Genomic DNA, 25,441 nt, shown 5'->3' on the forward strand with positions numbered 1-25,441 from the left:
TTAATGATTGAAGGAGACAAACACATTACGGGCACAGCTCAGGATGCCACCACTTTTCCATAGAAGAATTTCATACGCTTACATACTAGGGAGATTAAAAAAACTCACTGAAAAAAAAAAAAAAACACTTTGTTACCCATAGCAACCAGAGTGACTTGAGGTGTCAAAGCTGTGCTCCGTTTAGATGCTAAGGGCAACAAAGTTTCTCCTTTAGAGACTTTTAATAAATGTGCCATTATCTATTGGTTGTAGTTATAGGTTCACATTCCATCAGTGATCCATGTATTAGATAGACATTTGATTGGTAGTACCCAGTAATAGTACAGTGATCCCTCAACTTACAATGACCTCAACATACAATAGTGTCAACATGCAATGGTCTTTTATGGACCATCGTAACTTGAAACCAGACTCAACATGCAATGCTACGCACAGTCCAGATCTGCAAAACGTGTCGATAGCTGGAAAAACTGACCAATCAGAATGGGCATTTTACTAGTAAAACACCTGTATTACTGAAGTGCATGCACTGACTGGTGTCTGGTAGCGCCCCCTACAGTACAGGGAGGTATTACATGTTCTGTACCAAGGATAGCTGCTCCAGGTGAGGGCGGCTCCATTTGACTTTTTTTAGGATATTGTGTGTATTGTACAGGACCCTGAAGAAGCTCCTGTCCTCTACATAGAAAGTGATTTACAGCTCCCAGCAGATCTTTCTTACTTTTATATGTCAGGATTTGCTTTATCTGTATTAGTTATCTACTTATTTTGGTTTAATCCTCACTTTTTCCTATTTTTGGATGACATTTTTGGGGCTTCAGAACCAATTACCAGGTTTCCATAGAGTTATGGTCTCAACATACAATGGTTTCAACATACAATGGTCGTTCTGGAACAAATTAATATTGTAACTTGAGGGACCACTGTACTATATTCCCTGATGATGGGCAATGCCCTATGATGATGGTGCTGTATCCCCTGATGATGGGCAGTGCCCCCCTGATGATGGTACTGTATCCCCTTGTGATGGGCAGTGCCCTATGATTATAGTGCTGTATCCCCTAATGTGCAGTGCCCCCTTACTATGTTACTGTATCCCCTGAAGATGTGCAGTTACCCCTGATGATGTGCAGTGCCCTGATGATTCTACTGTATCCCCTGATGATGGGCAGTGCCCTCTGATAATGATGGTACTGTATCCCCTGATGATGGGCAATGCCCTCTGATAATGATGGTACTGTATGCCCTGATGATGGGCAGTGCCCTCTGATAATGATGGTACTGTATCCTCTGATTATGTGCAGTGCCCCTTGATATTGATGGTACTGTATCCCCTGATGATGGTGCTGTAACCCCTGATGATGGGCAGTGCCCGCTGATGAGGATGGTACTGTATCCCCTGATGATGTGCAGTGCCCCTTGATGATGATAGTACTGTATCCCCTGATGATGCCCCCTGATAATGATGGACAGTGCCCTGATGAAGTGCCCCCTGATGATGATGGACAGTGCCCCCTGCAGGGCTCCGCTCTCTCACCCCCGCTGCCACCAGCGTTGCAGTTCTCCTCCCCCAGGCCGGGGGGCGCCACGTTCCCGTCTCCTCCATACTGCGGGGTCTTCTCTCCCCAGTGCAGGTTGCGGCTCCCCGGGATGTCAGGCGGGGTGGTCACCCAGTGTTGTGACAGATCCCCGGAAGAGCTGAATGACCTTGCCGGGAAGCTGTGCTGGTAGGGCGGGGGGCCCTCGTCTCCTCGACCCCAGGCAGATCCCTTGTATCCCAGGCCATCGAAACCCTCGGGCCGTCGGGGCTGCATGATACCTGTAGTACTACAAAAACCAGCCCGGGCCGCAGACCGTACGGCGTGACGTCACTCAGCCTCCCGAGCACTATGCAGGAAGAAGGCGTCCTGGCCGCTCGATGACGTCACGGCAGCGAGGCATGATGGGACATGTAGTACACTTCGCCGCCAATAGTCTCTCAGGCTCGAGAATGAGTGTTGCTCTTTCACAGGTGGGCGCGGCCCACGCACACGTGGGGGTGTGTTGGGAACTTTGACCTGTAATTGGGTGGGCGGGGATGAGGCGGGGCTGCAGGGGAGTGCGTCCTTAGCAACCGGACAAACGAAACTAAGAACTAAGTGGGCTCAGCGCGTGTGAGTAACCGGATTGTTTCTTTGATGTACGTCATGTAATGTCAGGTCCAGGGCAGGGGAAGCAGGGGTGGCCGGGCAGCTGTGCCCACAGTGAGCTCATTTGCCGGCCTGTGCGATTTCATGCCAAGGCATTACGATACTGAAAGTCACCAGTACTTCTAAAACTGGGCACCAGGGGCCACATGGCAGCCTATTGATTCATCTATGTGACAAAGCTCATGCTGGTACTTGTAGTACTACATACTTTTTGCCTGTAGAATACATGTTATTATTACAATGTAGGGGCATTGCTATAGGGCAGTGTTCTCCAAACTGTGGTCCTCCAGCTGTTGCAAAACTACAACTCCCAGCATGCCCGGACAGCCAACGGCTGTCCGGGCATGCTGGGAGTTGTAGTTTTGCAACTTCCAGCATGGGCCCTTGTGCCTAAAGGGGGTCCCAAGACACCATCATTTACACCATTCACCCATTTAGAACTCCAGGTGTATAGTCTGCATTTCCGCCTGCATACAGCGCTTCCGTCTATGTCGTGTAATTGAGGTTATCAGTAACTAGGGGTGAACAAACCCATCCGCCATAGTTCCAGCCGTTGGCTCTCTGGACTTGCTGGGAGTTGTAGTATTCCAACATACACATTACTTTATCTGTGCATATCCATGTGGATTCTGGGCAGAACCCACATTGGGCAGCCACGATAGGGATTACACCAAGCTCATCCACATCTAAAATCTCAGTAGAATCAATGGCTTAAAGGGGTACTCTGCCCCCTAGACATCTTATCTCCTATCCAAAGGATAGGGGTTAGGATGTCTGATCATGGGGGTCCCGCTGCTGGGAAACCCCCGAGATCTCTCCGCCAGCGCCCTCTGTCATCTTGTGCACGGAGCGAACGTTGCTCTGTGCCTGATGACAGGCGATTCAGGGGCCGGAGGATCGTGACGTCACAGCTCAGCTCCCTCAATGCAAGTCTATGGGAGGGGGCGTGGATTGAGGGGGAGGGGTGATGTCACGAGGGGTCGGGGCTGTGCTGCATTAGAGATCGCAGAGGTTCCCAGCAGCGGGACCCCCGCAATCAGACATCTTAGCCCCTATCCTATGGATAGAGGATAAGATGTCTAGGGGCGGAGTACCCCTTTAAAAGGGGTACTCCGGTGGAAAACTTTTTTTTTTTTTTAATCAACTGGTGCCAGAAAGTTAAACAGATTTGTAAATTACTTCTATTAAAAAATCTTAATCCTTCCAGTAATTATTAGCTGCTGAATACTTCAGAGGAAATTATTTTATTTTTGGAACACAGTGCTCTCTGCTGACATATCTGTCCATTTTAAGAACTGTCCAGAGTAGGAGAAAATCCCCATAGAAAACATATGCTGCTCTGGATAGTTCCTAAAATGGACAGAGATGCCAGCAGAGAGCACTGTGGTCATGATGTCAGCAGAGAGCTCTGTGTTCCAAAATGAAAAGAATTTCCTCTGAAGTATTCAACAGCTAACAATTACTGGAAGGATTAAGATTTTTTAATAGAAGTAATTTACAAATCTGTTTAACTTTCTGGCACCAGTTGATTAAAAAAAGAAAATAAAAAAAAGTTTTCCAGAGTACCCCTTTAAAGTGTCTATGGGACTTCTGCTACATGTCCTGATGGCGTTGCTTCCGGGCTGCAGAGGTTGGGGGGTATTTGTGAAAAGTGGAGGAGGGGCACATCTTTTTACTCCATTAAAGGGGTACTCTGCCCCTAGACATCTTATCCCTATCCAAAGGATAGGGGATAAGATGTCAGGTCGTTGGGGTCCTGCCGCTGGGGACCCCCACAATATAGCAAGCTGCACCCACCTGTAACTGCTTCCGGAAACGCTGGAGGCTCTCAGGCTAATTCCTCCCAACCAGTGTTTCCGGAAGCAGTTACAGATGGGTGCAGCTTGCTATATTGTGGGGGTCCCCAGCGGCAGGACCCCAACGACCTGACCTCTTATCCCCTATCCTTTGGATAGGGGATAAGATGTCTAGGGGAGGAGTACCCCTTTAATTCCCGTGGTGGAAACTGTGTACCTGCACCAAATTATTTATAACATGGTGCAAGGGCATGTGAAAAATCTGGTGCTGATCACATTTCTTACTTCATTACTCCACTTTGTATGGTGATTCCTCTGCGACTCTTCTTGTGCGACTTTTTATCCCGTGCGACAAACTTTTTAATAATGCAGTCAGTCACAGTCAGTTTCTAAGCCAACTGAGGACTGGTGTAGGATTGCGCCTCAATAAGTGTATTTGCGCCAAAATATGCGACAAACTGAAAAGTCGCAAATCATAAATTCCTGACCACTGCATACTTCAACTTGAAATCACGTCTTGCAACGTCACTTTGAAAAAAAAAAATCTATTTGGTTTGTCGCAAAACTTTGTCTCTAAAAACAACTGCACCAAAAATTAGAGAGCCAAAATAATGGTGTGCAAGGTTTTATAAATACTAGGGATCGACCGATATCGGTTTTTAGGGCCGATACCGATAATCGGTGGAGGTTAGTCCCGATAGCCGATAACTTATACCGATATTCCGGTATAAGTTATCGGCTATTTATCCCCCCGCGACACCGCTGCAGATCATTGATTTAAAGCGGGCGCTTTAAATCAATGCACTGCAGTGGCTTTTGCGGTGCCTTAGGCCGCCGCCGCCACCCGCTTCTCTCCCCTTACCTGTCAGGGTGGTCCGGGCCATCCATCCTTCCTGTAGTGTCCGGCGGCATTCCGGGTGGAGGGTGAACCGGTCCGGGCTGTCCTTCTTCTCTGGGGGTGCTCTTCTCCACTCCAGGCAGGCTCCGGCCTAGTAACGCAGCATAGACGCCGCTGCGCAGTGACGCCCTGACGTCAAGGCGTAATGGTGTCTATGCAGCGTACTAGGCCGGAGCCTGCCCGGAGTGGAGAAGAGCACCTCCGGAGAAGAAGGACAGCCCGGACCGGTTAACCCTCCACCCGGAATGCCGCCGGACACTACAGTAAGGATGGATGGCCCGGACCACCCCCATTACGGGTAAGTTTACATTTTTTTTATTGACTCGGAGGGTGGGGGAGGGGCCCGACCGGTATAGTGGTATGGGCAAAAATCCATACCGTGGGAGAAAAAAAAACAGTATCTGGTTCATACCGGTATACCGCCCAGCACTACGGTGGGGGTGCGACGCGGTGGGGTGGGTCGGGGGCGGTCGCGGTGCGGTGGGTCGGGGGGGGGGGCGGTTCGGGGGGCGGGGCATTATCGGCTTATTGGCAAGGTAATTGCCGATACCGATAATGCCCAAAATCGATAATCGATAATATCGATAATCGGTCGATCCCTAATAAATACCCCCCATAGTCTGAGATTTTTAAAATGTCCTGCTGACTGTTTGGAAGGCAGGTGTAGAGATTAGATAGACGGAGGATGGGATATGAGGCAGGATTGGAGATCGTGATATAGGGACGGGGTATGAGGAGGACAAGATATGAGGTGGAGGTTTGAGGACGAGGGAGTCATTGTTGCTTTTCCTCTAGTACAAGGTTTAGGTAGGAAGACTGGATACTTTGAGGGAGATTTATCAAACTGTGTGAGAGAAAAAATAGAGTGATGTTCCCACAGTGACCAATCACAGCTCAGCTTTCACTTTACCTCAGCTCGTTAGCTGAGCTGTGATTGGTCGCTGTGGGAAAATCTCTCCATTTTTTCTCTCACACAGTTTGATAAATCTCCCTCTTTGTTAGTAAGAAATATAAAGGAAAGACTTTGAGGGCATGTTCACATGGGGGAGAGTGCACCCGGGCGAACATTCTGCAGAAGAGGGCACCAGCACAATATGCCAGCGCTAGGACTGCTAGGAAATGTGCTGCCTCTATAGACTACTTTCTCCCAACAAGGGTGCCTCCAGCTGTTGGAAAACTACAACTCCCAGCATGCCCGGACAGCCGAAGGCTGTCCGGGCATGCTGGAAGTTGTAGTTTTCTAACAGCTGGAGGCACCCTGGTTGAAAAACACTTGATGGCAATGCATTTCTAAGGCTAGGTTCAGACTACGGAATTTCCGACAGAAATTCAGTCGTAAAATTTCCGTCCGAAATTCCGCTTGCTAAAATGTCTAGTGTAGTGAATGGGTTTCCGTTCACAAATTCACACTTCGGAATTTGTGAAGCGGACAATCCACTTAGAAAATTCGCTTAGAAATTTCCGCCTGAAGAAAGGCGGTGCTCTTTCTTCAGGCGGAAATCCGCGCGGATCACATTGCAGTCTATTGGAGACTGCAGTGTCCGTGCAGTCCTAGCGCCGACTGATTCACTCGGAATCTCCGGGCGGAAATTTTCTGCCTGGAGATTCCGTAGTCTGAACCTAGTCTAAGCCACAGAAATTCTGCCATGTGCACAGTGCATTAGAATCCCATTGAAAGCAGTAGCATTCTGCTGCATTGGAAGGTTTGAGCAGAATTTCTCCGGCAGATTCCCCTCGGAAATTCCACTGTGTGAACATACCCTTCTCCTTCCTGCTGGATTCTAGTATTAGACTCAGTATAATTTAGGGCATATGTATGTAATCTTTGAAACAGTTGGTTCCGGATTAAAGGACATCTGTACTGCATGCATTTTACATATTCCTGTGCCCGGGCTGCAAAAATAAACAAAATAAACTTTGACTCTTCTTGAACCTTCTTACGTTCCCCCGTTGCTCCGGTACCAGCCTCACGGTTCTCTGCTGCCGTGCTCTTGCTGCTTCCTGGGGACGGTAACGTCACAGAGCCGTCAGCGTATCACCGGCTGCAGCGATGTCCCGCCTCGGCCGGTGATAGGCTGAGAGCACTGTCGTTTAAGAGCTCCTTACATGACAGTGCTCTCAGCCTATCACGACTGAGGCAAGACTTCGTTGCGGCCGGTGATACACTGACCGCTCTGTGACGTCACCGTCCCCAGGAAGCAGCAAGAGCACGGCAGCAGAGAACCGTGAGGCTGGTACCGGAGCAACGGGGGAATGTAGGAAGGTGAGTCAAAGTATATTTTGTTTATTTTTGCAGTCCGGGCACAGGAATCTGTAAAATGCATGCAGTACAGATGTCCTTTAATATATCATTTCATATATAGCGTGAGAAAGGGTGTTACAAATAAGGTGCCGCCTTGTTGTTGCCTGTCCGGGCATGCTGAGAGTTGTAGTTTTCCAGCTGCTGGAGTGCCACAGTTTAGAGACCATTGCCTTGTAGTTGTATTCCTGTGCAAGACTGATAAACCCCCCCCTCCTAAACTGTGCTCGCATATGCAAACACACCCTGTACATTAGGATAAGTCCACCATTGACCTCCATTACATGATTTTTTCTTATTTCCTGTTGTAAATCAAATAGCAGCCCGTGATGTTATATAACTGAAAGAAGTGTCGAAACTCATACGCACCAGACGTATACTACACAGACATCACTTCTTACTTTTCCCATAGAGTAATGAAAGTCTGTGACCTTATCTAGGGGAAACTTGTGCCGCACTTTGCATCCAAATGACGGTATGATCCAAATCTATGATTGTTGAGTCTAGTGGAGGAAAATCTATCATCTTCAATTGATGGAAATTATGCAACAGGCTAGAATAGTTATCGGCTGAGAAACTACATGAAAGGCAAAACAATGTTGTACTACGGGGTTGTGTAACATGACTACTGATCTGAAACGTAGGGAAAGTGACATTTAAGGTGGCTTACTTCACTATAAGAAAATGTCACTGGGAGCAATGCTGCAGGTCTGCTCATATCTTAGTCAGGATGCCTTATCCGGGCTGCACGCAACAACATGTAGACTCTGCAGACGACTTGGCATAGTATAGAGCTCTGGAAAACATGAAGAGACTGCTGCAAAATGATCAGATAACTCTGTGTTTTTTTAGATTTAGTTTTTTTTACTATTCATAGGTATGTGTTTGAATGAAATGAACAGTTATGTTTTATTCTATACATTTTTTTTATATCATTTTTTTTCCGATTTTTACATTATAACCAACAAAATAACACAGGGATTGTCACCCGTGAAGGCAATCGTGCAGAGCATACAGAAAACAAAATACAATAATGAAAGTGCGACGCTATGTGAAGCAAGACTTCCCATAAAGTCACTATGGTATTAAAGAATGGGGTCACCTCAAAAGCAGCCAAGTGTAGGCCAAACGACCCAGGCAAACAGAGAGCTAGAATAAACAACATAAGTTATGAGATCCGCAATCTCCCTAGAGAACCCGCCAAACTCCTACGCAGATACCAGGTGGATTCAATAAATGGGGTAACAACCCTATCTCCTCAGCGAACAAAAATACTGTTAGAAAAGTCCTCCACTTTTTAAAGAAGGACTTTGCAAACTTTTCCGCAGTCCTCCCCAGCTCCAGCTGATCCATAATTAAGTACCGTTTTACCTGCCGGAACACCTCTACCACTGTTGGCAAAACAGGTACCAACCAATGCGCCAAAAAACAACGCTTAGCCACCAGCAAAATTACATGCAGTAGTAAAAATACGGAGGAGTCCTGCTCCGGGACATGGAATAAAATCAAGACCTGACAACTTAAAGGGGTACTCTGCTGGAAAACATTTTTTTAAAATCAACTGGTAGAAGAAAGTTAAACAGATTTATAAATTACTTCTATTTAAAAAATGTTTACCCTTCCAGTATTTATCAGCTGCTATTTGCTCCACAGGAAGTTCTTTTCTTTTTGGATTTCCTTTCTGTCTGACCACAGTGCTCTCTGCTGACACCTCTGTCCAAGTCAGGAACTGTCCAGAGCAGGATAGGTTTGCTATGGGGATTTGTTCCTGCTTTGGACAGTTCCTGACATGGACAGAGGTGTCAGCAGAGAGCACTGTAGTCAGACAGAAAGGAAATCCGAAAAAGAACTTCCTGTGGTGTAGAGCTCTGTGTTCCAAAAATAAAAGAATTTCCTCTGTAGTATTCAGCACCTGATAAATACTGGAAGGATAAAGATTTTTTAATAGAAGTAATTTATCAATCTGTTTAACTTTCTGGCACCTGTTGATTAGAGAAAAAAAAAAAAAGTTTTCCAGTGGAGTACCCCTTTAACCTTATCCAAAAGATAAAGAGGGATACCCAAAAATCATGTGACACAGGACCAGACCATGTAGTAACTTAGATCTGGGTAGCTCACGATTTGGGCAGGCCTCAATATGATCAGGCCGCTCATCTGTTTTGGGGAGGGTAAAGCCGTATAGGACATGATGCATGATTTTTAAATGAGTCTCCCGCCACACCTCATTGATTTTATTCTATACATTTACTTGTAAAAGATGCATCATTTTCAGACCTCAAATAATGTAAAGAAAAAAACTTCTATTCATTTTTCAAAAATAAAATAGAATGTTTTTTTTAACTTAGTAAGAGTTCAGCAATGAACCCTGACTTTTTAATCTCAGCTTTCATGTGTCCTGGCATGCTCTCCACCAGTCTGTCACATTACTGTGGGGTGACTTTAGGCCATTTCTGGCGCAAAAATGTAAGTAAGCTTGTGACCATCCAGACAAATCTGCTCAGATCTGATAGCTGTACTGAAGCATCCCCACATCATCACTGTTCCTCCACCAAACTTTATAGTGGGTGTGAGACACTGTGGCCTGTATAGGCTTCTCCAGGTCTCCATCCGTTTAGCAATGCTGAAAATTTGTCTTGTCAGAGACGATGACATCACTCCATTCCTCTATGGTCCAATCCTTCTTTTGCAAACTTCAGCCTGGCTATTTTATTGCACGACTTCAGCCTTGCCCCCTAGCAGCCTGTTTTACACCGTCCTTGCCTTGCACTTCACCCCAGCTGCTATTTTCCATTCTTTTTTCTAGGTCACTTGATGTCATCCTACGGTTAAGTGGCATTCTAATGAGTTGAGATTCATCTTGGTCAGTGGACAGTCATTTTTGCATCACAGTCACGTTGGTATGCTGGCCTGCCTCAAAACCTCACTGCACACACAGGGCTGCCCTGGGTAGCCCTGTGTGTCTGCTCATAGAATACACAGCGTTTTCCCCACTGTGCAGTGGATTTCGTGCAGCGTGCAATACACTGCGTATACGTGATCCTACTGTGACGAACTTACCAGGGACCTCTCAGTGTCCCCCTCTGCCAAAAGCGACTTCTCTTTCCAGATGAAAAGCCCCAGCATACCACAGGCAATATCTCTAGGCAGAACTAGAGAATATCGCATCCCCTTATCCAAAGAACCAGGCAACACCAGTCTTCAGGTATAAAAATCAATCTCTCTTTATTCAGTGTCTCCTTTTATAGGAAAGACATCCCATGGGGAAAGAGCAGTAAACACAATACAGGTGACAGTAAGTCTGGAAGATAATCCAATAAAGGTAATTAGCTCTCCCTATATGGTGCCATGTGCAGGATGTGTACAGTGTGCAGGATGTGTACAGTGTGCAGGATGTGTACAGTGTGCAGGATGTGTACAGTGTGCAGGATGTGTACCGTGTGCAGGATGTGGACAGTGTGCAGGATGTGGACAGTGTGCAGGATGTGTACAGTGTGCAGGATGTGGACAGTGTGCAGGATGTGTACAGTGTGCAGGATGTGTACAGTGTGCAGGATGTGTACAGTGTGCAGGATGTGTACAGTGTGCAGGATGTGGACAGTGTGCAGGATGTGTGCCGTGTGCAGGATGTGGACCGTGTGCAGGATGTGGACCGTGTGCAGGATGTGGACCGTGTGCAGGATGTGGACCGTGTGCAGGATGTGGACCGTGTGCAGGATGTGGACAGTGTGCAGGATGTGGACCGTGTGCAGGATGTGGACCGTGTGCAGGATGTGGACCGTGTGCAGGATGTGGACCTTGTGCAGGATGTGGACCTTGTGCAGGATGTGGACCGTGTGCAGGATGTGGACCGTGTGCAGGATGTGGACCGTGTGCAGGATGTGGACCGTGTGCAGGATGTGTACAGTGTGCAGGATGTGGTCCGTGTGCAGGATGTGGACCGTGTGCAGGACGTGGACCTTGTGCAGGATGTGGACCGTGTGCAGAATGGGGACCGTGTGCAGGATGTGGACCGTGTGCAGGATGTGGACAGTGTGCAGGATGTGGACCGTGTGCAGGATGTGGACCGTGTGCAGGATGTGTACAGTGTGCAGGATGTGGACCGTGTGCAGGATGTGTACAGTGTGCAGGATGTGGACAGTGTGCAGGATGTGGACCGTGTGCAGGATGTGTACAGTGTGCAGGATGTGGACAGTGTGCAGGATGTGGACAGTGTGCAGGATGTGTACAGTGTGCAGGATGTGTACAGTGTGCAGGATGTGGACCGTGTGCAGGATGTGGACCGTGTGCAGGATGTGTACAGTGTGCAGAATGTGGACCGTGTGCAGAATGTGGACCGTGTGCAGAATGTGGACCGTGTGCAGAATGTGGACCGTGTGCAGAATGTGGACAGTGTGCAGGATGTGGACAGTGTGCAGGATGTGTACAGTGTGCAGAATGTGGACCGTGTGCAGGATGTGGACCGTGTGCAGAATGTGGACCGTGTGCAGAATGTGGACCGTGTGCAGGATGTGGACAGTGTGCAGGATGTGTGCCGTGTGCAGGATGTGGACCGTGTGCAGGATGTGGACCGTGTGCAGGATGTGGACCGTGTGCAGGATGTGGACCGTGTGCAGAATGTGTACAGTGTCCAGGATGTGGACCGTGTGCAGGATGTGGACCGTGTGCAGGATGTGGACGGTGTGCAGGATGTGGACCGTGTGCAGAATGTGTACAGTGTCCAGGATGTGGACCGTGTCCAGGATGTGGACCGTGTGCAGGATGTGGACCGTGTGCAGGATGTGGACCGTGTGCAGGATGTGGACCGTGTGCAGGATGTGGACCGTGTGCAGGATGTGGACCGTGTGCAGGATGTGGACCGTGTGCAGAATGTGTACAGTGTCCAGGATGTGGACCGTGTGCAGGATGTGGACCGTGTGCAGGATGTGGACCGTGTGCAGGATGTGGACAGTGTGCAGGATGTGGACCGTGTGCAGAATGTGTACAGTGTCCAGGATGTGGACCGTGTGCAGGATGTGGACCGTGTGCAGGATGTGGACCGTGTGCAGGATGTGGACAGTGTGCAGGATGTGGACAGTGTGCAGGATGTGGACCATGTGCAGGATGTGGACCGTGTGCAGGATGTGGACCGTGTGCAGGATGTGGACCGTGTGCAGAATGTGGACAGTGTGCAGGATGTGTGCTGTGTGCAGGATGTGTGCTGTGTGCAGGATGTGGACCGTGTGCAGGATGTGGACCGTGTGCAGGATGTGGACCGTGTGCAGGATGTGGACCGTGTGCAGGATGTGTACCGTGTGCAGGATGTGGTCCGTGTGCAGGATGTGGACCTTGTGCAGGATGTGGACCGTGTGTAGGATGTGGACCACGTGCAGGATGTGGACAGTGTGCAGGATGTGGACCGTGTGCAGGATGTGGACCGTGTGCAGAATGTGGACAGTGTGCAGGATGTGTGCCGTGTGCAGGATGTGGACCGTGTGCAGGATGTGGACCGTGTGCAGGATGTGGACCGTGTGCAGGATGTGGACCGTGTGCAGGATGTGGACCGTGTGCAGGATGTGGACCGTGTGCAGGATGTGGACCGTGTGCAGGATGTGGACAGTGTGCAGGATGTGGACCGTGTGCAGGATGTGGACCGTGTGCAGGATGTGGACCGTGTGCAGGATGTGGACCTTGTGCAGGATGTGGACCGTGTGCAGGATGTGTACAGTGTGCAGGATGTGTACAGTGTGCAGGATGTGTACAGTGTGCAGGATGTGTACAGTGTGCAGGATGTGGACAGTGTGCAGGATGTGGACAGTGTGCAGGATGTGTACAGTGTGCAGGATGTGGACCGTGTGCAGGATGTGTACCGTGTGCAGGATGTGTACAGTGTGCAGGATGTGTACAGTGTGCAGGATGTGGACCGTGTGCAGAATGTGGACCGTGTGCAGAATGTGGACCGTGTGCAGGATGTGGACAGTGTGCAGGATGTGGACAGTGTGCAGGATGTGTACAGTGTGCAGGATGTGTACAGTGTGCAGAATGTGGACCGTGTGCAGAATGTGGACCGTGTGCAGAATGTGGACCGTGTGCAGGATGTGGACCGTGTGCAGGATGTGTGCCGTGTGCAGGATGTGTGCCGTGTGCAGGATGTGGACCGTGTGCAGGATGTGTACAGTGTGCAGGATGTGGACCGTGTGCAGGATGTGGACCGTGTGCAGGATGTGGACCGTGTGCAGGATGTGGACCGTGTGCAGGATGTGGACCGTGTGCAGGATGTGGACCGTGTGCAGGATGTGGACCGTGTGCAGGATGTGGACCGTGTGCAGGATGTGTGCCGTGTGCAGGATGTGTGCCGTGTGCAGGATGTGGACCGTGTGCAGGATGTGGACCGTGTGCAGGATGTGGACCGTGTGCAGGATGTGGACCGTGTGCAGGATGTGGACCGTGTGCAGGATGTGGACCGTGTGCAGGATGTGGACAGTGTGCAGGATGTGGACCGTGTGCAGGATGTGGACCGTGTGCAGGATGTGGACCGTGTGCAGGATGTGGACCGTGTGCAGGATGTGGACCTTGTGCAGGATGTGGACCTTGTGCAGGATGTGGACCGTGTGCAGGATGTGGACCGTGTGCAGGATGTGGACCGTGTGCAGGATGTGGACCTTGTGCAGGATGTGGACCGTGTGCAGGATGTGGACCGTGTGCAGGATGTGGACCGTGTGCAGGATGTGTACCGTGTGCAGGATGTGGTCCGTGTGCAGGATGTGGTCCGTGTGCAGGATGTGGACCGTGTGCAGGATGTGGACCGTGTGCAGAATGGGGACCGTGTGCAGGATGTGGACCGTGTGCAGGATGTGGACCGTGTGCAGGATGTGGACCGTGTGCAGGATGTGGACCGTGTGCAGGATGTGTACAGTGTGCAGGATGTGTACAGTGTGCAGGATGTGTACAGTGTGCAGGATGTGGACAGTGTGCAGGATGTGTACAGTGTGCAGGATGTGTACAGTGTGCAGGATGTGTACAGTGTGCAGGATGTGTACAGTGTGCAGGATGTGGACCGTGTGCAGGATGTGGACCGTGTGCAGGATGTGTACAGTGTGCAGGATGTGTACAGTGTGCAGGATGTGGACCGTGTGCAGGATGTGTACAGTGTGCAGGATGTGTACAGTGTGCAGGATGTGTACAGTGTGCAGGATGTGGACAGTGTGCAGGATGTGGACAGTGTGCAGGATGTGGACAGTGTGCAGGATGTGGACAGTGTGCAGGATGTGGACCGTGTGCAGGATGTGTACAGTGTGCAGGATGTGTACAGTGTGCAGGATGTGGACCGTGTGCAGGATGTGGACCGTGTGCAGGATGTGTACAGTGTGCAGAATGTGGACCGTGTGCAGAATGTGGACCGTGTGCAGAATGTGGACCGTGTGCAGAATGTGGACCGTGTGCAGAATGTGGACAGTGTGCAGGATGTGGACAGTGTGCAGGATGTGGACAGTGTGCAGGATGTGTACAGTGTGCAGGATGTGGACCGTGTGCAGGATGTGGACCTTGTGCAGGATGTGGACCGTGTGCAGAATGGGGACCGTGTGCAGGATGTGGACCGTGTGCAGGATGTGGACAGTGTGCAGGATGTGGACAGTGTGCAGGATGTGGACAGTGTGCAGGATGTGGACCGTGTGCAGGATGTGGACCGTGTGCAGGATGTGGACAGTGTGCAGGATGTGTACAGTGTGCAGGATGTGGACCGTGTGCAGGATGTGGACCTTGTGCAGGATGTGGACCGTGTGCAGAATGGGGACCGTGTGCAGGATGTGGACCGTGTGCAGAATGTGGACAGTGTGCAGAATGTGGACAGTGTGCAGAATTAGTGCCTTGTGCAATATGTGTCATGAAAACAGCAAATAAAGGTATTTTAATAAGATATCCAACAAAGAGCGTTATGTCACTGAACAACATTAACTGAGGGGCACAAACTGTGGAAATAGTTATGTTTTAAAGTCGATCAAAGTCCCGGTTTTACTTGTGCCCACCCCTGAAGCTAGTCCGAGTTCTGCTTGGTCCCTCTTCTATCCATGCATAGTCCATAGTCACTCTAGGAGCTCAGGCAACAATAGCGAGGGATAGTACCCGTCACACCTTCTCAAGATCAAATGTAGTATCTGTTCTTATCGGTGGTTTAGTCTTTGGCCATTGATGTAGAATGGATGCTGCATGGAGGGAGCAGGTGTACCAGGGCGTTCCGGGGCTGGTTCTGAAGAATCAGCCCGACGGCTGTCCTGATGTGACCGGTTTCCTCCGGGTCTCGCCATGAGGTAGAGGGGTGTAGAGCCGAGGTATTTTTGTGCCTCGGGGAGTGGTGACCCTGAGGTGCCAAAACTCACTGGGTGTTATAACTCACTGAGTGAAAGCACTGCCCCATACACTCTTCACCTTTGGCACTCACTCTTCCTTCTGGCCGGCCTTCTGGCTAGGATCGGGGAAATTTTATAGATCCGGCCGGATGACCGGGCAGTATATCTGCACTTCATTCACTTATTTATTATTTCTTTGTATGTCACTGTGCCACATTTCGTGTTTTTCTTTTAACACAGGATTGGCAGGATGCGGTAGCCCTTCTGGGTGTCCCTCCTGGCAGTCTAGGGGAGGTGTGTGTGGCCATTAGGTTCCTCACCTCCCTGCAACCCCTGGGCATCTTGGCTTTGGTCAAGATGCCATCAGTATACGGCTCTTCGGCTGATACTTTGGTTAACGCCTAGGTAGGTTGAAGCCATGAGCATTTTCGGCCCCTTAGTAGCTTCGGCGAAAAGGGGCATCGAACCTGGATCCTTGCCTTTTGGTCCGGAGGTGAAGGGTAGGTTTGTTGGGGGGCCTCTCTCCTGTTGGAGAAGGGCTTAGCGATAGACCGCATCCTTTGTGCACGTTTTTTTAGTGTGACACGTTTGCACTTTTTCTTGAACTTTGGGTGATAGAGAGCACTTGCCTCGGCTCTTAAAAAAAAAAATAGGGACCGTCACACCTACCCTTAAAAAACAATCTCTTTTCCAGAGCTGTACATACAGTCTGAGCCTGTACAGGACTGTGCTCTGCTGGACCTGAGTGTGGGCTATGGGGGCCTAGCCAGAAAAGTAATAATGCACCTAGTATCACAATGGGGGAGAATTATTTTTACTATTCTCTTCTCTAGTATAATGTGCACCAGGTACAGCTGATTTTATACATACACTGGGGCTATCCAATAAGTGACAAGAAATTATGGGGGGAGAGTTATCTAAACCTATGTAGAGAAGAAGTGGTGCTGTTGCCCATAGCAACCTGTCTGATTGCTTCTTTCATTTTTCAGAGGGCCTTTTTGAAAATGTAAGAAGCAATCTGGTTGCTATGAGCAAATGCATCAGCGGCATGAGCACATCCCTCTTTCCTGCTAATACCTCTCCATATACACCCAATCATTCTACTAGCTGGAAAGCTCCTCTGTCACATTGCTCTGTTCACATCTGCGCTGGGAGCATATTTTGCAGATTATGTCTAAATAGAGCAGCATCATTAAAATTAAACGCCCCCAAGAAAAACATTCTCGCCGCATGGTCATTGGCCACACAGGCTGCAGTCAGATGTTAGCTGGGATCCAGTGTGAAAAGGTCATATCCGCATGGCATTTTCTTCTGCCTTTTTTCCCCTTTTAGGAGCAGGGTCACACGGGGTGCATCCGCAGCGCATTTTATGCTGCTGATACTCTGACAGCAGTCACAAGTGGACTACACTACGAGCTCTGTGAGTGTCCGCCTATAGTAGCGGAATTCCCACTGTAGAAATCCACTGCTACAAGCAGACACACAAAGCTAACTGGCCGCAACTTGGAGCACACTCTGCTATCCCCCTTTGACTGCAGTTGGCGCATCCTCAGCCGGAAATATTCTGCAAATGAGCCCTGTGTGACCCTGCCCTTGTAATGTTTTAAGGCTCAGTGACAGTTTTCCAAAATCTTTGTATGTATGTTGCCATTTTCTAGCAAACTCCCCCCCCCCCCCTTTTAGTGGGTTTTTAGGATCTTGACTGGGGCTGAACATATGGCCAAATCAGACTGCCCACTTTTAGAGATTCTGTGGAGTGGCTAAGCTGAAGGTGGACTAGAAGCTGAAGTCTGCTTTGGCTGCTGGTTAAAAATACTGTGTAAAAATGTGTAAATAAGTTAGCCATGTGTGCAGGTAGCATGTACTGTAATGTGTCTGTACGGACATCCTCTACTACACTTAAAGGGGTACTCCGGTGGAAAACTTTTTTTTTTTTTTTAAATCAACTGGTGCCAGAAAGTTAAACAGATTTGTAAATCACTTCTATTAAAAAATCTTAATCCTTCCAGTACTTTTTAGGTGCTGTATACTAATGAGAAATCCAAAAAAGAAATGCATTTCCTCTGATGTCATGACCACAGTGCTCTCTGCTGACATCTCTGTCCATTTCATGAACTGTCCAGAGCAGGAAAAAAATCCCCATAGCAAAAATATGCTGCTCTGGACAGTTTCTAAAATGGACAGCAGAGAGCACTGTGGTCATGACATCAGAGGAAAGGCATTTCTCTTTTGGATTTCTCTTGGATTTCTCTAGTATACAGCCCCTAAAAGGTACTGGAAGGATTAAGATTTTTTGATAGAAGTGATTTACAAATTTGTTTAACTTTCTGGCACCAGTTGATTTAAAAAAAAAAAAAAAACCTTGGGGACGGAGCCCATTATGACCCTAAGGACGGGAGCATTTTTTGCACATCTGACCACTGTCACTTTAAGCATTAATAACTCTGGGATGCTTTTACTTATAAATTTGATTCCGAGATTGTTTTTTCGTGACATATTCTACTTTATGTTAGTGGTAAATTTTCGTCGATACTTGCATCATTTCTTGGTGAAAAATTTAAAAATGTCATGAAAAATTTGAAAATTTTGCATTTTTCTAACTTTGAAGCTCTCTGCTTGTAAGGAAAATAGACATCTCAAATAAATTATATATTGATTCACATATACAATATGTCTACTTTATATTTGCATCATAAAGTTGACATGTTTTTACTTTTGGAAGACATCAGAGAGCTTCAAAGTTCAGCAGCAATTTTCCAATTTTTCGCAAAATTTTCAAAATCTGAATTTTTCAGGGACCAGTTCAGGTTTGAAGTGGATTTCAAGGGTCTTCTTGTTAGAAATACCCCATAAATGACCCCATTATAAAAACTGCACCCCTCAAAGTATTCAAAATGACATTCAGTAAGTGTGTTAACCCTTTAGGTGTTTCACAGGAATAGCAGCAAAGTGAAGGAGAAAATCTTTATTTTTTACACTTGCATGTTCTTGTAGACCCAGTTTTTTTTATTTTTACAAGGGGTAAAGGGAAAAAAATCCTCTCAAAATTTGTAACCCAATTTCTCTCGAGTAAGAAAATACCTCATATGGGTATGTAAAGTGATCGCCGGGCGCAGTAGAGGGCTCAGAAGGGAAGGAGCGACAATGGGATTTCGGAGAGTGAGTTTTTCTCAAATGGTTTTTGGGGGGCATGTCCCATTTAGGAAGCCCCTATGGTGCCAGGACAGCAAAACCCCCCCACATTGCACACTATTATGGAAACTGCACCCCTCAAGGAACGTAACAAGGGGTACAGTGAGCCTTAACACCCCACAGGTGTTTGACAACTTTTTGTTAAAGTCGGATGTGTAAATGAAAAAAAAAAAATTTTCACTAAAATGCTGGTTTTTCCCCAAATTTTACTTTTTTTACAAGGGGTAATAGGAGAAAATGCCCCCCAAAATTTGTAACCCCATTTCTTCTGAGTATGAAAATACCCCATGTTTGGACGTCAAGTGCACTGCGAGCGAACTACAATGCTCAGAAGAGAAGGAGCGTCATTGAGCTTTTAGAGAGATAATTTGTTTGGAATGGAAGTCGGGGGCCATGTGCGTTTACAAACCCCCCCGTGGTGCCAGAACAATGGACCCCCCCCCACATGTGACCCCATTTTGGAAACTACACCCCTAATGGAATGTAATAAGGGGTACAGTGAGCATTTACACCCTACTGGCGTTTGACAGATCTTTGGAACAGTGGGCTGTGCAAACAAAACAATTACATTTTTCATTTTCACTGACCACTGTTCCAAAAATCTGTCAGACACCTGTGGGGCGTAAATGCTCACTGTACCCCTTATTACATTCCGTGAGGGGTGTAGTTTCCAAAATGGGGTCACATGTGGGTATTTATTTTTTTGGGTTTATGTCAGAACCACTGTAAAATCACTAATTTAGGCCTCAAATGTACATAGTGCGCACCCTCAGAGCATTTTACGCCCACATATGGGGTATTTCCGTACTCAGGAGAAATTGCGTTTTTTCCCTTTTACCTCTTGTGAAAATAAAAAGTAAAGGGCAACACCAGCATGTTAGTGTAAAAAATTTTTTTTTACACTAACAGGCGGGTGTAGACCCCAACTTTTCCTTTTCATAAGAGATAAAAGGAGAAAAAGCCCCCCAAAATTTGTAGTGCAATTTCTCTTCAGTGCGGAAATACCCCATATGTGGCCCTAAACTGTTTCCTTGAAATACGACAGGGCTCTGAAGTGAGAGAGCGCCATGCGCATTTGAGGACTAAATTAGGGATTGCACAGGGGTGGACATAGGGGTATTCTACGCCAGTGATTCCCAAACAGGGTGCCTCCAGCTGTTGCTAAACTCCCAGCATGCCTGGACAGTCAGTGGCTGTCCAGAAATGCGTGGAGTTGTTGTATTGCAACAGCTGGAGGCTCCGTTTTGGAAACACTGCCGTACAATACGTTTTTCATTTTTATTGGGGGGGACAGTGTAAGGGGGTGTATATGTAGTGTTTTACCCTTTATTATGTGCTAGTGTAGTGTAGTGTTTTTAGGGTACATTCGCACTGGCAGGTGACGGTGAGTTTCCCGCTAGGAATTTGCGCTGCGGCGAAAAATTTGCTGCAGCTCATACTTGAAGCAGGAAACTTACAGTAAACCCGCCCGTGTGAACGTACCCTGTACGTTCACATGGGGGGGGGGGCAAACCTCCAGCTGTTTCAAAACTACAACTCCCAGCATGTACTGACAGACCGTGCATGCTGGGAGTTGTACTTTTGCAACAGCTGGAGGCACACTGGTTGGAAAACCTTCAGTTAGGTTCTGTTACCTAACTCAGTATTTTCCAACCAGTGTGCCTCCAGCTGTTGCAAAACTACAACGCCCATCATGTACTGACAGACCGTGCATGCTGGGAGTTGTGGTTTTGCAACAGCTGGAGGCACACTGGTTGGAAAACCTTCAGTTAGGTTCTGTTACCTAACTCAGTATTTTCCAACCAGTGTGCCTCCAGCTGTTGCAAAACTACAATTCCCAGCATGTACTGATCACAGAAGGGCATGCTGGGAGATGTAGTTATGCAACAGCTGGAGGTACGCAACTACAACTCCCAGCATGCCGAGACAGCTGTTTGCTGTTTGGGCATGCTGCAATTTGCAGTTTTGCAACATCTGGAGTGCTACAATTTAGAGACCACTGAACAGTGATCTCTAAACTGTGGACCTCCAGATGTTGCAAAACTACAACTCCCAGCATGCCCAGACAGCAAACAGCTGTGTGGGCATGCTAGGAGTGGTAGTTTTGCAAGATCTAGAGGGCAGTATAGAGATCACTGTGCAGTGGTCTCTAAACTGCACACCTCCAGCTGTTGCAAAACTACAAATCCCATCACCATCGCCGCCCCAGCCGATCACCGTCGCCTGCAGCCTCCGGACGGGTAAGTGATCTTCGGCGCCGCTCCTCTTCGTTTTCCCCGTTCTGGCCCGCTTAATGTGGGTGGGCAGGACGGGGAAAACTAAAGTAAACCCCCCCGCCCCCGATCTGCTATTGGTGGTCGTGTCTAGACCACCAATAGCAGGGATAGGAGGGGTGGCACCTGTGCCACCTCACTCCTATCTCTTCAGGGGGATTGTGGGTGTCTTAGACCCATAATGACCCGGAATTGGCGCAATTCACTTGCGATTTGCGCCGTTCGCCGACATGGGGGGTCTAATGACCCCCCTGGGCATTTGCACGGGGTGCCTGCTGATAGATATCAGCAGTCACCCCGCCCGGCGGGGACCGAAATTCCCACGGGCGTATGGATACGCCCTTCGTCCTTAAGTACCAGGACGCAAGGGCGTATGCATACGCCCTTCGTCCCCAACAGGTTAACCCCTTAACGACCACGGACGTAAATGTACGTCCTGGTTTGACGGGACTTCCCACACCAGGACATACATCGGAAGGGTGCTCGCATCATACACGGCAGGTTCCGGCTGACCCGCCCGTAATGGCCGAGCAAAAGATCACCGATAATACTGAGCAGTGCTGTGTCCTATGCATAGCACTGCACAGTATTAGCAATCAAACGATTGCTATAGAAAGTCCCTTATGGGGACATAAAAAGTGTAAAAAAGAAGTTGAAAAATGTAAAAATAAAACGTAAAAAAAAAGTGAAAAATCCCCTCCCCCAATAAAAATGAAAACTGTCCGTTTTAAAAATAAACATATTTGGTATCGCTGCGTGCGTAAATATCCGAACTATCAAAATATAATGTTAATGATCCCGTACGTTGAATGGCGTAAACGTAAAAAATTTAAGTCCAAAATGCTGCTTTTTTGTCATATTTTATTCAAAAAAAATGTATAAAAATAATCTAAAAGTTTTATATATGCAAATGTGGTATCTAAAAAAGTACAGATGACGGCGCAAAAAATGACCCCTCATACCACCCTATATATGGAAAAATGAAAAAGTTATAGGTGGTCAAAATAGGACGATTTTAGATTACTGATTTTGTACAAAAAGTTTTAGATTTTTTTTAAGCGGTACAAAAATATAAAAGTATCTAGCCATGGGTATCATTTTAATTGTATTGACCCACAGAATAAAGAACACATGTCATTTTTACCGTAAAGTGTACAGTGCGAAAACAAAACCCTCCAAAATGTGCAAAATTTTGGTTTTCATTTAAATTTCCTCCCTAAAAAAGTTTTTTTTTGGGTTCGCTGTACATTTTATGGTAAAATGAGAGGTTTCATTACAAAGTACAATTGGTCACGCAAAAAACAAGCCCTTATATGGGTCTGTAGATGGAAATATAAAAGAGTTATGGATTTTAGAAGGCGAGGAGGAAAAAAACGAAAATGCAAAAATAAAATTGGCCTGGTCCTTAAGGTGAAAATGGGCTTGGTCCTTAAGGGGTTAAACATGTGTTTGGCAAATTTCTGAAAAATAATATGCACTTCTGTTTAGTGTCAAGTCCTAGAGATGGGGCATGGTGTGGTACATTCTGGCACAAGATAAGACTACAATTTACAAAAAAAAGTCAAAAACTTAGAGGTCCAGACACTTATTCTGATCAATTGCTGTTCATAAATCAACATCATCTGACCAAGTCTTAAAAAAAAAGTGTGAACAATATAAACTAGATCAGTGTTATGAAGATGCGGTGCAATTCATCATGAGGGTAACTTCAGGGAGGATAAAACTGGTAGAATTTTTAATCCTTCCCTGCAATCTAAAACATACCACTAGATAGCAGCAAACACAAGGCAGCAGCACCTCAGAACAGACACACACTGTAAAATAAAGCTGATTCACACTCATTTATTTTGCAGAGTCTACTTTAACCCCTTAAAGGAGTAGTCCAGTGGTGATTCAGTGGTGAGCAACTTATCCCCTATCCTAAGGATAGGGGATAAGTTGCAGATCGCGGGGGGTCCGACCGCTGGGGCCCCCTGCGATCTCCTGTACGGAGCCCCGACAGCCCGCGGGAAGGGGGCGTGTCGACCTCCGCACGAGGCGGCGGCCGACACGCCCCCTCAATACAACTCTATGGCAGAGCGCTGCCTTCGGCAATCTCCGGCTCTGCCATAGAGATGTATTGAGGGGGCGTGTCGGCCGCCGCCTCGTGCGGGGGTCGACACCCGCTATCTCGGTGGAGAGCCAGGGCCCCGTACAGAGAGATCGCAGGGGGCCCCAGCGGTCGGACCCCCCGCGACCTCAAACTTATCCCCTATCCTTAGGATAGGGGATAAGTTTTTCACCACTGGACTACCCCTTTAAGGACCAATGCAAATAAACCTGTACGCCCCTTAAAGACCAGGCCTGTTTTTTCAAATCGGGGATGTCTGTCTTTATTAGAGAATAACTCTGGTAACGTTTTGCCAATCACGATAATTCTGACATTGTTTTTTACTCACAAGTTGTCCTTCGTGTACATAGTAAAAGTAAGACAATATCATTTGTAGTTTTTTTTTACAATGCAAAAAATCATGAAATTTTTACAAAAAATTACGATTTTTTGCAATTTTAACATATATTTATACATACTGACCAAATAGTTTATGAAACTTATACTTTCAGATGTCTACTTTATTTTGACGTCATTTTTTAGTTTTTAATTAACATTTTAAATTAGTTAGAAGCCTAACAATTTAACTTGAAATTTGGAAAATTTGGAAAATTTGAAAAGTACATCTTTTTTTATGTGCTATGCAAGGTTTGCAGAAATTAAAAGGTAGTAGAACATAGGAACACCCCCCCAAATGACCCCATTTTAAAAACTAGACCCCTAAAGGTATTCGCTAGGGGGTACAGTGAGTATTTTAACACCATAGTTTTTTGGCAGGAATTATTACAAAGTCAGTGTTAAAAATTCGAAATTTGCAATTTTTCACAAATGCATAATTTGGGGGGCATATTTTTTGTACATCACTTCTGATATTGAAATAAATGCACACTATATTTTATTTAGCCGCTTGTCCCATGTTCGGAAATGGTTTCTTGGCCGCGTGGTAGGATTCAGAAGGAGAGGAGCGCCATTTGGCTTTCAGGGCAGAACAGTACCCCCACCCCCACAAGTGACCCCATTTATATACCGCACCCCTACAAGTTATTGGCTGGACCAGGGACCTCTCTGATTGGTCCTTGGTCGGCTGGCAGTATAACGTGTCTGTCTGTGACAGTTAAGGCTCCTGATGGATATATCCGCCATGTTGTGGGAATAAGCACTCACTCATGGCGAATATATCCATCACTGCTGCGGCTGGGTGGGAAATCTGCCGCTAGGAGTGGACACACAAAGCTACCCAGCCGCAGCAGGGAGCTCATTACCGTGACTGCTGCATAATATGTAGGATCACATGGTGGACATCCGCAGCATATTACATGCTGCGGATGTCCGCCAATGCGATCCTACACATTATGCATTTTTTTTATTAGATTCATTTAATAAATGTATTTTTAATATTTTTTTATTTTGATTTTTTTTTTTTTTTTTACACTTTTATTACATTTTTATTTATTTTTACTCTTTTATTTTATTTATTTATTTATTTTTACACTTTTTAATGCTTTGGAATACTTAGCATTCCAAAGCATTGCTGTTATATGCTGCCTGCCAGTTTTCAGTAGCAGGCAGCATATCAGGACGTGCCTCTGTCAGAACTCCTTAAAGCGCGCGGTCACTTCTAACCGCGGCTGTAAGGGTTAAACTGTCGGGAGTGAAGTGAACTTCACTCCCGGCAGTGCGGCAGGCCCCCGCCAGCCGCGTATTACACACAGCACCCCGCGATCGCGATGCGGGGTGCTGCAGAGGAGACAGAGGGAGCCCCCTCTCTCTGTCATAACACATACAGCCCGCGGTCATTTCCGACCGCGGCTGTAAGGGTTAAAACTGCCGGGACCGAAGTTTACTTCGGTCCTGGCAGTGCAGCAGGGTCCCGGCTGTGTGATACAGCCGAGTCCCTGCCGCGATCTCGTGGGTGCACTGGGCAGCACCCACAAGAATAATGGACGAGTATAGACGTCCAGGTGCGGGAACGGCCGCCAACCTGGACGTCTATACTCGTCCATGGTCGTTATCGGGTTAAAGCAAGCCCCCAATACCTAGTGATAAATACTGTAGAAATCTTTGTGTTTTTATTAGACTTCCCCTCTAATCCTTCTTTTCTGCTACTCGGCGGCCATTGCATATAATGTAGGCTCAGGACATGAGCCTGCATTTTATATGGTGGGTGCTGGCTGTATCTTCCAGCATCAGACATCGATCCGATCCCCTCGATTGTTATAGTGGCATGCAGAGAGTGAGCTGAAAGCTGCCACACCTTTTGAGTCACCTTCACACTACGGAATTTACTAGCAGAATTTAGTTTTTAAATTCTGCTTGGAAATTCCGGTGCAGCAGAGTCCCATTGCCGGCCATGGGATTCCGCTGCACAGTGCACACTGCAG

The 25,441-nt window shown here is 47.4% G+C and overlaps 2 protein-coding genes across 8 annotated transcripts in view; one reads left to right on the forward strand and one right to left on the reverse strand.

The window, feature by feature from the left end:
* Positions 1-1,956, reverse strand: part of SLC25A46 (solute carrier family 25 member 46) — a 62,426-nt gene extending 60,470 nt beyond the window's left edge. The window contains exon 1 of the mRNA XM_056537483.1: positions 1,538-1,956. Coding sequence (XP_056393458.1) covers positions 1,538-1,814 — 277 coding nt within the window. The 5' untranslated portion in view covers positions 1,815-1,956. The remainder of the gene's footprint in view (positions 1-1,537) is intronic.
* Positions 1,877-25,441, forward strand: part of TMEM232 (transmembrane protein 232) — a 244,565-nt gene continuing 221,000 nt past the window's right edge. For 2 of the 7 annotated variants that reach the window (XR_008847464.1, XM_056537476.1), the window contains exon 1: positions 1,919-2,011. Coding sequence is in view for 1 of the 7 variants with exons in the window: in XM_056537476.1 (XP_056393451.1) it covers positions 1,919-2,011 (93 nt within the window). In the remaining 6 variants the exon portion in view is untranslated. The other 5 variants (XM_056537479.1, XM_056537477.1, XM_056537480.1 and 2 more) reach the window with 5 other exon arrangements.

The sequence above is a fragment of the Hyla sarda genome, chromosome 1 (assembly GCF_029499605.1).
Source record: "Hyla sarda isolate aHylSar1 chromosome 1, aHylSar1.hap1, whole genome shotgun sequence".
Classification (NCBI taxonomy): domain Eukaryota; kingdom Metazoa; phylum Chordata; class Amphibia; order Anura; family Hylidae; genus Hyla; species Hyla sarda.